This window comes from Pseudorca crassidens, chromosome 10 (genome assembly GCF_039906515.1).
Source record: "Pseudorca crassidens isolate mPseCra1 chromosome 10, mPseCra1.hap1, whole genome shotgun sequence".
Classification (NCBI taxonomy): domain Eukaryota; kingdom Metazoa; phylum Chordata; class Mammalia; order Artiodactyla; family Delphinidae; genus Pseudorca; species Pseudorca crassidens.
Window position 1 is genome coordinate 13535403 of NC_090305.1, and position 14025 is coordinate 13549427.

Genomic DNA, 14025 nt, shown 5'->3' on the forward strand with positions numbered 1-14025 from the left:
CACGCTTTTAAGGAACTGTTTCAATGGCAGATTATTCTTGTGTTGGGTCTCCCCAAACCGCACCCCTCCAGGTCTCCCCCTCACCACCACACCAAAGCTTTTAATAATAAACTTCAGGTATTACGATGCTTCAGAACACATTAAGAGTACAACCCTAAAGATGTTAAAAAAAAAAAAAAAAAGAGTACAACCCTACCTCCTCCTCTTGAGGTTCAGATGCCACAAAGCGCGTCCTCTCTCGCCTCATCTTCCCACCTGCAGCACCTACTCCAGAAGACAAACCATTGGCTGCAGACACACTGAAATCTGGGTAAGAAAAGCCGCTAGGCAAAGGAAAAGAAAATTAAAACCAATGATGTATTACTCTGGTCCATAACTTTTAACTAATTGAACACCAAAAAATTAGAACTGCTAACAACTGAGAAAATAAATGTTCAGCTGAATGTCATTTTAAAAGCTGACAGATTTGTGTGTGTGTGTGTGTGTGGTTTCTATTTTTTTAACCTTCTTAATCTTCAAAAAGGCAGATACAAATCAAATACAGACCTTACAAATAAGTATAAAGAAGCTTCACTATAAAGATGACATTACCTTTCTCGCTGTTCTCTACTTTGTCCTGGTGTCATATTTTTTTCATATCCAGTCTAGGAAAGAATAAACACAATGTATTTACACGCTTGCTTATTTAATTTTCTTAACACCACCCTTCTATCTGTGAATTTTAATATCTGGAATCAGGAATTTGATGATTTTTTAGTTAGTGAATCCTAAAATCTGCAACCTATACCCTGTCTCCTGAAAGATGACCAAGAGCTACAGTGTGATTATACAAATAAACTGTCACTAAGCACAATTGTCCTTTCAACAAAACAGCAGTGTACAAATTTAATACATTTACCAACCACAAAAATACTTTTACTTATCTCTCATTATGGCCTATTAAATGTGCAATCAAATTTACAAGGATATTCCTTTTGAAATGATTCTCTGCAACTTAAGAGTTCCTCCATCTAAAGGAATCAGGGTTCCTTGGAGAAATGGCTGATTACAGGGCTGGGGCTGAAAACTCACAAGATGAGCCTGGGTTGTTTTATAGTATCAAAAAGAAACTAAGTGCTTGAAAAATGATGGGGAAATATTAAAAGGACACACAGGAGCCAGTTCAAAGGCCAAATATGGGACAATATGAGCATCAAAATAAATAATGCTAATAAAAGATTATAATCTTATGAAGAATTCACGCTGACTTAAATAGAGAAATACACACAAAAAAGAGAAAAGAAAACTTCCTACAGTAGAAAACCAACTTCATAAAGGTAGAAGAAATAGTGTAATTAGAAAACCACCATTTGGCATCTACAAATAATAGAGTCAGGCAAACATCATCAATAATGCTAACACTGGTGGGTGAAAAAGATACTTATCCTCTCAAAGTTATCTTATTAATTACGAAAGGTAAAATAGTAACTTCACAGTGAAGAAATCCCACTGACGCTACCTTAACTAGTTATCACAGTGTCAGGAGTGGGACAAGCTGGTAGAGCGTGCCTCCTAATACGACACACTGAGAAGAGTTCAGACTCTATTCTGTGGTATTACTACCAAAAGTACCACACTGGAGTCTAATCATGAGGAGACGTCGAACACGCAGCTTACTTTACTCTTCAAAACCATCAATGTTATGAAATACCAAAAAACAAATAAAAAAACCCTAAAACCCTGTTCTAGACTAAATGAGATAAAGAGATATGACAACTAAGTACAAGACATGATCTTGCATTTTCTTTCTTTTGGGACAACTGGCATCTAAATAAAATCTGTAAATAATAATACTGTACCGACGTCAAGTTTCTTTCTGGTTTGAGTAATTGTTCTGCAGTTATGTGTTTGTAGAAAACACAGAAGAACATGAAGGAAATGTAGTAAAATGTGGAGCTCTTAAGATTTTTCTTGCAAGTCCAAAATTATGCTCAAATCATTTTTTTAAAGTTTGATAAAGCAAATATAACAAAATGTTAAAGATTGGTGGCTCAAGTTAAAGGAAATGGGTAAATACTGTACTATTCTTTCAACTTTAGTTTGAAAATTTTAAAGAAATTGAGTTATGAAGATTGAATGAAATCAAACATAAACAAAGGCACAAATAGGAAGATGTTATGCAAATACAAAAAAATACACTTTAGTTAAATGACACAGGAAAACAGACAAACCCAGGATACGAGACACATCATATAAGACAACTGACCTGGCCTTTTCAAATACCAATGTGCCTAACAATTCTACTCCAAGCTGTAAGACCCAAGAGAAACGAATACCTATGTCCACAAAAAAACTTGCACACAAAAGTTCACAGCAGTATTTATTCATTACAGTTAAAAAGTGAAAACAACCCAAATGTCCCTCAACTGATGAATGGATAAACATGGTCTATCCAAACAATGAAGTATCATTCAGCCATAAAAAGCACTGAAGTTCTAATATATGATGTGAACCTCAAAAACATAAGTGAAATAAGCCAAACACCAAGGACCACTTATTTTAAGATTTCATTTATATGAAATGTCCAGATAAGCAAACCTATAGTGACAGATTAGTGGTTGCCTAGGGCTTGAGGGGTAGAGGTGGAAAGTGACTACTAACGGATGTGAGATTTGGGTGAGGGGGAGGGGATGGTGATGAAAATGTTCTAAAATTGCCTGTAGTGGTAGATGAACAACTGTGAATGTACTAACACCACTGAACTGTAAACTTTAAATAAATAGGTGAACGGCAAGGTATGTGAATTATACCTCAATAAGGAAGTTATTTAAAAACAAAAACAATGTGGTAAGCATGAAGATTTGAGGTCTAGAAAGACAAAACCAAAAGTAATATGTGAAACCTGTTTGGATTCTGGCTCAAAAGTAGCCATAGGGAATTAATTCCCTTGCGGTCCAGTGGTTAGGACTCAGCGCTTTCACTGCCTGGGCCCCGGGTTCAATCTCTGGTTGGGGAACTAAGATCCCACAAGCTGCGTGGTATGGCCAACAAAACAAAACAAAACAAAAAAAACCCCAACAGCTATAAATAACATATGAATATGAACTACATATTAGATAATATTAGGAAGGAACTGACAGTAATTTGCTTAGACATGACAACATACGAGATCTATACCAAAGTAGTTTGGGGTGAACAGTCATGGTGTCTAAAATTTATTTTCAAATAGTTCAATAACATTAACAAAACACACAAATAAAGCTAGTGTGGCAAAATTATTTAATCTAAACAATGAATATATACTAGTGTTTACTAGTAAACACTAATTTAGGATTTGACCAAGGTGCCAACCATTTAAAGCCATACCAATTCGTAATCATCACTAATTCACAAACTTTATGCATTATCTAGTTGCTAGACTGCAGTAGTAAGTTACTGGTACTTTACATTACTTATTCTTATTCATTTTAATCGATATTCAAAGACTAGTGAAAATAAACACATACTCACACTGTGCTTTTTATCTATTCTTTGATTAGTCTTCCTTAATTCACCAGATGGGGTCAGAGATGGTTTAAAATAAACAGTTCGATTTGCTGCTATGGAAACTGGCTTTGGGGTCATGAGTCTCTGAACAGGGGGGTGTTGAGAGTCCACCTTACAGACAGGCAGAAATCAAAAGACAAACTTTTATTTTCATATATCAGCAATGCATATCTAAAAATTATCTGACAACAGCTAATGTAACCCAGAGACTATGAGTACTTCCTAGAGAAATACCCAGTGGGTGCAAACAAATACTAGGAGGAAAAACTGAAAGTAAAGAACCAAGGGTGTGGGGGGGTATTTATATTATTTATGTATGTACTTATTTATTTAGACATATACCTACATATACACATATAATTTCAAAAGTTTCACAGACTATTTTATTCTAGACTTAATGCCTTTTCACACACATGGGACACACACAAAATGGAAACTATTGCAGAACATTTTGAATAATCTAAGCTTTTACAAGATGAATTTCAAACATATGAACTGATTCATACATAAAACTGATAAACATACATATTATTCAAACATAAAACTGATTTTGCCACATTTTCCCCAAATTACTATCTACATTCTCTTCAGCTGTATTTTTTAACTAGCTATGAAAATATCTTAATTGCTAAAAAATGAGCAAATCTCTCTCCAAGTAAATTTTCTTCCATTGTTATTTAAAAACCAAATCAAAACTCGTACAATTTAAGTCTAATTAGTAAAGCATTGTGAAGAATTCCAAATCTTAAGATGAACTGACTTCATTATCTAAGTACACAAGTGTTTTGTCAACATTCTTTTGGTACACTGAAACACAGTAAAAATCCTGTTGGCGTAAGACGACTATAAAGCCAAGAGCTTCTACTCTGTCCAAAGACTAATACTATGAATACAGTCCTTTCACCCAGCAGCAGCTGTGAACAACACTGGTTTCCAGGGCAAAGCCTCTGTATAGTTACTAGCTCTTCCCTAAATCCTCATCACAAATGTGCTGATCCTATAATTCAATGAACAAGTCTGTTTTGTAGACTGTTCTGATTACAACCGTAAAACCTGAACTACAATACTGTATTCTGGTCTTTATACTTCGTAGCACCCATTACCAAAATTTTACTGATACTATACTCAACCATTAATAAAATTTTTATTGATGAGAACTTCTCTTATGGCACAATTTTTTAATTTTACGTCTTTTTAAGCAATCTGATATAAGTGAGTCTGAGAAAAGCAGTTAATGGCTTAAATTAATCCCATCACAGCAGCCAATAATGAATTCTCTCTTGCCTTATTACAAATGTCTGGTTACTACGGAAAACTGAGAAGCAATGCTATCCCAAGAAAAAACTCAATTAAGCTTTCAGAATTTCAGTAACAATAATTATAATTTACCAATATCTTGAATATAGTTACCACAATTAATTCAGAGATTTATGATAATTTTAATCAATTACTGCTGGGGGAACTTGGTATCATAATAACTGCTTTCACAAGTAATGATCTGGGAATCTGCTTCCCCTGAAGGATATTTAACTAGCCACAAATATAACTGACAAAAAATATATCTCTTTAACTCTATCAAGCTTTTTTTCCCCACAGTAATCTCCAAAGCTAATTTTAACCAAATAGAATACACTAAAAAAGGTTATCAATGTATAATCTATATTTTATTTTTTATTAGCTCTGCTATCTTGGAACAGTACATTGGCTGACTGATGGAAGATACGCCAACTAGAAATCCCATCACACATAACAAATTTGACATAATGTTTGTTTATGAGGAAAATTTACAAAGATAACTATGTTCAATGAGGGCTTTAGTTCACTGAACTTCTAATTAATAAAAACGTCAAACTCTGTTCACTCTTACTTTCATTTATCAAAAGGTAAGAGTCACTCATAAAGGCTGACAGGAATATATAAAATAGATAACTAATAAGAACCTACTGTATAGCACAGGGAACTCTACTCTATACTCTGTAATGGCCTATGTGGGAAAAGAATCTAAAAAATGAGTGGACATATGTATAACTGATTCACTTTGCTATACACCTGAAACTAATGAAACATTGTAAATCACCTATACCCCCCCCAAAATTTTTTAAAATGTTAAAAAAAAAAAAAAGACTGCCAGGATACTGAAGATGGAAATGCCAAATAACCAAGAAATATTCACTGAGCATCTACTACATACACAGCATGTGGTAAGGTCCTCACAAGAGGCTACAATGTCCAAGTAAAAAAATCTATTTTTTCAAACATGTTCCCTAATGACTACCAATTGAAGTCAATTTGTATATTTCCCAACTTAAAAATAAATACAGGGCCTCCCTGGTGGCGCAGTGGTTGAGAGTCCGCCTGCCGATGCAGGGGACACGGGTTCGTGCCCCGGTCCGGGAAGATCCCACGTGCCGCGGAGCAGCTAGGCCAAAGTTAAAGTATCACCTGGATCAATTTATCCCTGATATTTAAATCAAAGAGCCATGGCCGCTGAGCCTGCGCGTCCGGAGCGCTCCGCAACGGGAGAGGCCACAACAGTGAGAGGCCCACGTAACGCAAAATAAATAAATAAATACAACAAAACTGCCAATACCTTAAATAAATGCTAAAGAAGTCTTACCTTTTCCCTTCTGGCCTGAAAATTTGTGGTGGTATCTATCCCACTCCTATCAAGAGGCTGAAAAAATAAAACACTATTAGAATAGATGGGAAACTTTGAAAAAATATGACTCTCATCACCAATATATAAAAATATTATCTCCTAAAAAGATTTAAAAGTCAACTTACGGAATTCAGAGGAGAAGAAAAAACAGATGGAATTCTTTTTGCATCCTGTTAATGTTGAAATAACAAAATTAAGATTTTTTTCACTAAACTCAAATTCTGTTACATTCCTGAATTTGTGATTTAAAAAATTTACCACTAGAGGGCTTGACATCTTCTCTAAAGACTGCAATATCCTCCGAGCTGTTGAACTAGTCACACCATAGGATTGTGCGTTCAGTTGCTTAGCTTTCATCTGTCTTCTGACTGGTGCCTATAATGTAAACCTTGAGTTATTTGTTGGAACCGTAAACTCTAAAGCACATATTTCAGGCAATGAAAATATTTACAAAATAGAATGAAAGTGAGAAGTGAAATAGGATTAACTGTTAACAGCAACTTATCTCTGGGTGGTATCATTAAGCTCATGTTCAACGTTTTTTCTTTATGCCTTTATTGAAAATTCAATTCTCTGAGAAATTACTTTTACAATCAGATAAAAATGATAAAATAGCACATGCTACTCTAAAGACCAGTCAGCTATGTTAAATGTGAAAAATGAGACAACTGGTAAAAAGTTATAGTATCACCTGGATCAATTTATCCCTGATATTTAAATCAAAAAACACTAATGAGAACTGCATTAGTATTAATTATTTTTGGTATTAAATAACTTCTAACTATAGTAACATCCAAGATAGCTAAACAAGACTGTAAACTTTTATTGAAATGGAAATTAAAAATTTTAAACTGACTTGTTTCTCAAATTTTAATATAAGAAAAATTTTAAATACTCGGGCTATTTCTTAATAAATAACTTTTAAAACGTTCTTAAAATTGGAGTTAAGGAAAAATCCTTATAAAGAATAAACATGTACCCTTTAACACACAAGCAATGTTTACAAATTCTAATAGAAACACTTCCTTTTGTCATGAACGCATTATAACATTCCAATAGCCAAGTGACTACCACAAAACATCCAAGTGACTACCACAAATGTAGTCTGGAAATGCTTAATATAAAAAAAATATATGCTCACAATCAAAATATAACTCAGTTTCTATAAATAGCTCATAATATCTGAAAACGTGAATCAAAATAACTACTTTAAATAAGTTTCTCTGATACCAATATTCATTTTATTTTCAGAGTAGCTGCAATATTCTACGTTAGTTTTATTAAGAACTTGGTGCACTGTTTAGGACTGCTGTTCAGGCCAGAGGCTTTGGCAAACATGAGGTAACATTAAAATCCTCGGGGAAAACATGACAGTCTGTCATTGGATTCTGCTGGTCACTGGCCTCTCAGGGCCTCAATTCACAAATCAATAAAATGGAACTGAATTAGAGAATCTTTAATATACCTCCCAGCTCTAACACCCTAGGAAAGGAATAGGAAATAGATTTAACCCCAAATATCAATGATGAACAGTTGGAAGCTCATGTTGACAAGGATTCTAAGGGTATGTCAAGACTCAGCATTAAAAAGTATAGGATTTGATACAAGAAACAGAGGAGGAAGTAGCAGAAATATACTCTGACTTGGGACTATTCCATGAATCACAGGCATGCTTCATTTTATCTTCTAATATACGCTGAACTATTTTAACTGTAAAAATTTTGTGAAAAAGAGTAATATGATCCAGTTTAAGCTCTAGAAAAAACTCCAACATCCAGTTAACACTTTAAGTAACAAAATATTGCCCTTCATGAACAACACACTCAGAAATAAGACTCATAATTACTGTCAATTACATATAGAAGCATCCTCTACTTAGGAAAGAAACTACTCCTAAGGACAAGACACAATCTTCATATATACTTGTTTTGTGTCACTTCTATATCATGGATTGTCATCTTCAAATGGATCTCCCTCTCCAAAAGTCTACCAAAAGCCTACAGGCTTAAAGTATTATTACACCTCCATCTTTAAAAGGTCAAAACCTGTAATGTAAGCACCATGACAACATACACATGAAACTGGACTTTTATGATCAAGTAACTCTTGGGACAAAGCACAGAATGATGCAATTTACCTTAAATTGATGTTTTTAAAAAATTAATCAATTTCCAATTGTTCTGTTAATATATGTATGTAAATACAGCTGATTTTGTATGTTGACCTTTATTCTGTGACCTCGCTAAACTCATTTGTAAGTTCTGACAACTTTTTTTTGGCGTTTCTTAAAGGTTTTCTATGTAGATAAGCACGTTGTCTATGAATGGGAGTCATTTTTACTTCTTCCTGTCTAATCAGGGTGCCTTGTATTTCTGTATTCTTGCTGTGGGTCTTGCAGCACAACACTGATCAGTAGCGGTGACAGCAGACATCCTTGTTCTCTTCCTGATCTTAGGAAGAAAATACTAACCTTTCACCATGAGTATGATGCTCCCGAAGATTTTCCGTAGACAAAATTTATCAGGTTGAGTAGGTTCCCATCTATTCCTAGGTCACTGAAAATTTTTATCATGAATGGATGTTCGATTTTGTCAAATGTGTTTTATGTATCTGTGGAGATGTTCATTCAGTTTTTATTCTTTAGTTTGTTTCCATGGTAGATCACATTAATTTTCAAATGTTGAGCCAACCTTGCATTCCCAGGATAAACCCCACTTGATCATAATGTAGTATCCTTTTTATATATACTGGGTGCCTTGTGCAGGTAATTCAAGAGAAATACTGGTTTGTAGAGTTCTTGTAATGTCTTTGTCCTGTTTAATATCAGGGTAATGTTGGCCTCATAAATGTGTTGGGAAGTATGCCTTCCTATTGTATGGAAAAGTTTGTATAAAATTGGTATTATTTTTTTCTTAAATGTTTGGTAGAATTTGCCAGGGAAGCTACCTGGGCTTGAAGTTTTCTTTGGTGGAAAGTACTTTAACTATGAATTCAATTTACTGAATAGACTATTTGGGCTATTTATTGTTGACTAATACCAAATAACATAAAATACTTAGGTATACATCCAACAAAATATGTGCAAGGTCTGCGTGATGAATACTACAAAACACTGATGAAAGAAATAAAAAGACCTATATAATGGAGAGACATACTGTCTTCACTGACTGGAAGACTCCATTTTGTTAAGATGTATATTCTCCCCAAATTGATCTTTAGATTCAATGCAATCACAATCAGAATCCCAGCAGATTTGTGGAAACTGATAAGGTAATTCTAAAATTATGAAAAAGTAAAGGAACTAGGAAAGCCAAAACAATCTTGGGCGGGGACAGGGGGGTTTGGAAGACTCAGATTACTTGATTTCAAGACTTAATATAAAGATATAGTAATCAAGACAAAAGGACAGTATTGACAAAAGATAGGTGTATATATATATACATGTACGCGGACACAAACACACATCAACGGAAAAGAACAGAAAGTCCAGAAATAGAGCCACATATATGGTCAATTGATTTTCATAAAAGGTGCAAAGGCAATTCAATGGAGAAAATAGTCTTATCAACAAACAGGACTAGAAAAAATGAAAACCAGTATGTTAAAAAAAATGAATCTTGATCCACACCTCATACCACACACAAACATTTTACCTCAAAATGAATCACAGATCTAAATTAAAACCTAAAACTATAAAGCTTCTAAAAGAAAACAGAAGAAAGTCTCTGTGACCTTGGGTTAGGCAAAAATTTCTTAGATATGATACCAAAAGCATGAACCATAAAAAGAAGAAAAAATATGCTGAATGTCATCAAAAGTAAAAACTTCTCTTGACAAGATATTGTTCAGACAAGCCAGAGAATGGGAGAAAATATTTGCAAAACATATATCTAATAAAGGACTTACATCCTGAATAATGAACTCTCAAAACTCATTAATAAGAAAAATTTTTTTAAAAAAATGGGCAAAAGGGACAGACGAAATAGGTGAAGGGGATTCATAGGTGTACACTTCAGCTATAAAATAAATAAGTCACAGGGATGTAATGTACACACAGGGAATATAGTCAGTAATATTTTAACAACTTTGTATGGTGATGGATGGTAACTGGTCTTAATGCAGTTGTTTCATAATGTATAAAAATATCAAATCACTATGTTGCACATCTAAAACTAATATTCTATATTAATTATAACTCAGTGAAAAATGTTTTTAGATTTTTTTTTAATGGGCAGTAAGATTTGAATTAGGTACTTCACCTAAGATATATTGATGGTAAATAAGCACATGAAAAGATGCCCAACATCATTAATCATAAGGGAAATGCAAAACCACAGTGAGTTGGAGTTATCACTACATGCCTACTAGAATGCCTGAAATAAACAAAACACTGATGATAACAAGTGCTGACCAGAACACACTTGTAACACTGGTGAGAATGCAAAGTGGTAGCAGCCACTTTGGAAAACACTTTCATGGTTTATTATAAAATTAATGTATATTTACCATCTGACTCAGCAGTCCAACTTCTAGGTACTTACCCAAGAGAAATGAAAATTAATGTTTATAGCAGTTTTATTCACAATGGACAAAAATTAGAAACAACCCAAGCATCCTTTCACTGGTGAGCAGATAAACAATAACTCAGCAATAAAAAGGAACTAACTATTGATATATGCAAATACAGAGGCTGATCTTAAATACATTATGCTAAGCTGAATAAGCCACATTCAGAAAACTACACAGTATGTGATTAAGTTTATGACATCCTGGGAAAAAACAAAACTACAGGGAAAGAAAACAGATCAGTGGGTGCCAAGAGGTAGAAGTAGGAAGAAGGGTGCACTGACCTCCGCGTAGGCTGCGCGGCCTAGGCCTCAGCGGGCCGCTCACCGCCTGCTTTCTCCGCAGCCCGCCCCTGGGGTCACTCGCTCACAGGCGCGGGGCCCTCATCGGGACGAGAGCACCCCCACACACACACCGCTGCGGGCCCGGGGGTGGGAGACCCGGGGGACACGGACACTGGTGGGTGGTTCGGTGTAAGTAGAGCGGGCCGCGCGCAATGGAGCAAGCGAGGGGGGAAGGGAAAAGAGGAGAGCGAGGGAGGCTGATTTAAAAAAAAAAAAAAGGAATTTAGGAAAAGGAAACGGGCCGCAGAGACAGGCCGACTGTCTGTCTGTCTCCCCGCCCGCCCTTGGTGCCCCGGCTTCCCAGCCCCCGCCGCAGTCAGAAATTCACACAAAATGGCGGCTCGGGCCCGGACGTGCCAAGAGGCTGAGGCGGAAGGAAGGGCGAGGTGGGAGGGGGAACTGGGAGGTGGAGGCGGCGTCACGACGAGAGAGGCAGACGGCTCTCCCGAAGGGCCACGGAAAGAGCCGAAGGGAGTGAGGCATAGAAAAGAAAAAAAAAAAAAAGGAGTAGGAAGAAGGGCTGACTACAGAGATACACAACGTAATATTCTGGGGTGATGGAAATGTTTATTCAGTATTTTGATTGCAGAAGTGGTTACTCAACTGTATGTGTTTAGTTAAAATTCAAATACTGTGGAAAGGGTAAATTTTACTACATGTAAATTATACCTCAATTTTTTAAAAAAGGAATTAATCATCATACTTCCTAAAACACACACACACGGACTTCCCTGGTGGTGCAGTGGTTAAGGATCTGCCTGCTAATAATGCAGGCAACACAGGTTTGAGCCCTGGTCTGGGAAGATCCCACATGCCATGGAGCATCTAAGCCTGTGCGCCACAACTACAGAGCCTGCACTCTAGAGCCTGCGAGTCACAACTACTGAGCCCGCGTGCCTAGAGCCCATGCTCTGCAACAAGAGAAGCCACTGCAGTGGGAAGCCCGCGCACCGCAACGAAGAGTAGCCCCCACTTGCCGCAACTAGAAAAAGCCCGCGCTCAGCAACAAAGACCAAACGCAGCCAAAAAATACATAAATTAAAAAAAAAGAATCCACCTGCCAATGCGGCAGACACAGGTTCGATCCCTGGCTGGGGAAGATCCCACATGCCACAGAGCACCTAAGCCCATGCACCACAACTACTGAGCCTGCACTCTAGAGCCCGAAAGCCACAACTACTAAGCCTGCATTCCACAACTACAGAAACCCACGCACTCTAGGGCCCACATGCCACAATTACTGAGCCCACGTGCTGCAACTACTGAAGCCCACGCACCTAGAACCCATGTTCCGCAACAAGAGAAGCCCACATACCGCAACTAGAGAAAGCCCGTGTGCAGTAACAAAAACCCAACACAGCCATAAATAAATAAATGAATGAATGAATGAGTGAATGAATGAATAAATCACAAATAATGTATAAAATGTTCCCTTAGGTCTCAAATAATATTAATATAGCCCCTAAATGAAAAGAATGTAATCCAGAGTTCTATCATTTCACCAAAGAATAACTAAACCAAAACTCTATTTGAGTGCCAAGTTACTTATTGATTATTAAAAAAAAATGGTTACGAATCCTCTTCCTATTCAAACCAACCTGATAGGGTGTGTTTTGTAGTTTAGACTGTCTTACAGCAGCTGCTGCCCCACCATATGTCGTTTTTCCAGGGTAAAAAGGAGAATCTCCAAGCTGACTTGTTTTAAGAACTGAAGAATTCCCAAGTGACTGCACAAAAACATAATGGTAAATTATAAGCAATAAACACTCAAAACTAACATGGTTAAATCACATCAAATTAGTACTCACAGGAGAAAGTGTTCCAAAGACAGACAAGTTGAATGCTGGTTTTTTTGAGCTGGTGGCAGTGTGCTGTGAGAGTGAATGAGAACGTTCAGCCTCTGGGGACCACAGAGGTGGCACTGAAGTGTTCTTTGAAACAGCTATATCTGAAACAAGAATATGCAATGCATAGTAATGCCACTAATTACAAGGCCTATATTTTTATAAATTGAAAATGACAACCAAGTTAGAAAAAATTATCCCATGAAATTTATTTTTACTACCAAAATTATATACTACCAAATGCCAAGAATACCTTTATCAGAAGCTCTTGAAGAAAAACCACTGGTGGTTGAGATGTTATCATCATCATGCTGAGAGGTAGAATCTTTAATTTCCTTTACGAGGGAAAATCCAGAACTGCCAATTGGGAATGCCGAAGATGTGGAGGGCTGACAGTGTAACGCAGGAGATTCCAACATGGAGAAATTCAGATGGCTCCGATGAAGGGAAGGCCTTGTTAACACATCTGGATAATTTGAAGCAGTACTCGTTGTTGAGGGTTCTTAAAAGAAAAGCATTAATATTATGAATACTCAACTTAGAAAAAGCAATATACTGTCAAAACAAAACAGTGTTTGTTTCAAGAAAATATACTGTATAATAAATATAGCTTCAATTCAAAACACTGAAGCCTCCCATAAGCCCAATTTAAAATATTCTTTAGCCAAAGTTTCAACTAACTGAAATTTACCTAACCTAGTGTCAAAATATACTTCATTATCAAATACACTTCTAAAAGTACAAGCTTCTTGATTTCCCTTGAATTGGTATTATAAAACGTGCTCAATAAGAAAGAAAAAAAACAATAAAATCTGCTCATGGAAAAATAAAAGCAAAGAAGCTATATAAGAAAGTCATAAAACAAAAAGGTAAGTCCATCCCTCCAGAAACAACCCCTATTAAATTTGTATATCCTCTAATGGAATACTATTCAGTCAATAAAAAAAGAATGAAATTTTGCCATTTTGCAACAACATGGACGGACGTGGAGAGTATTAGAAAGTATTATGCTTAGTGAAATAAGTCAGCAAATGGCAAACAGTGTATGATATCACTTACATGAGGAATCTAAAAAATAGAACTAATG

At 36.0% G+C, this 14025-nt stretch overlaps 1 protein-coding gene across 3 annotated transcripts in view; it reads right to left on the reverse strand.

Annotated features, from left to right (window-relative positions):
- Positions 1-14025, reverse strand: part of NUP153 (nucleoporin 153) — a 74068-nt gene that overhangs the window by 30787 nt on the left and 29256 nt on the right. For all 3 annotated transcript variants that reach the window (XM_067752070.1, XM_067752069.1, XM_067752071.1), the window contains 9 exons: positions 13192-13440; positions 12903-13042; positions 12693-12821; positions 6443-6559; positions 6310-6354; positions 6143-6199; positions 3490-3636; positions 592-644; positions 197-323 (listed from right to left, as the gene is read on the reverse strand). In XM_067752070.1, coding sequence (XP_067608171.1) covers positions 197-323; positions 592-644; positions 3490-3636; positions 6143-6199; positions 6310-6354; positions 6443-6559; positions 12693-12821; positions 12903-13042; positions 13192-13357 — 981 coding nt within the window. In that variant the 5' untranslated portion in view covers positions 13358-13440. The remainder of the gene's footprint in view (positions 1-196; positions 324-591; positions 645-3489; positions 3637-6142; positions 6200-6309; positions 6355-6442; positions 6560-12692; positions 12822-12902; positions 13043-13191; positions 13441-14025) is intronic.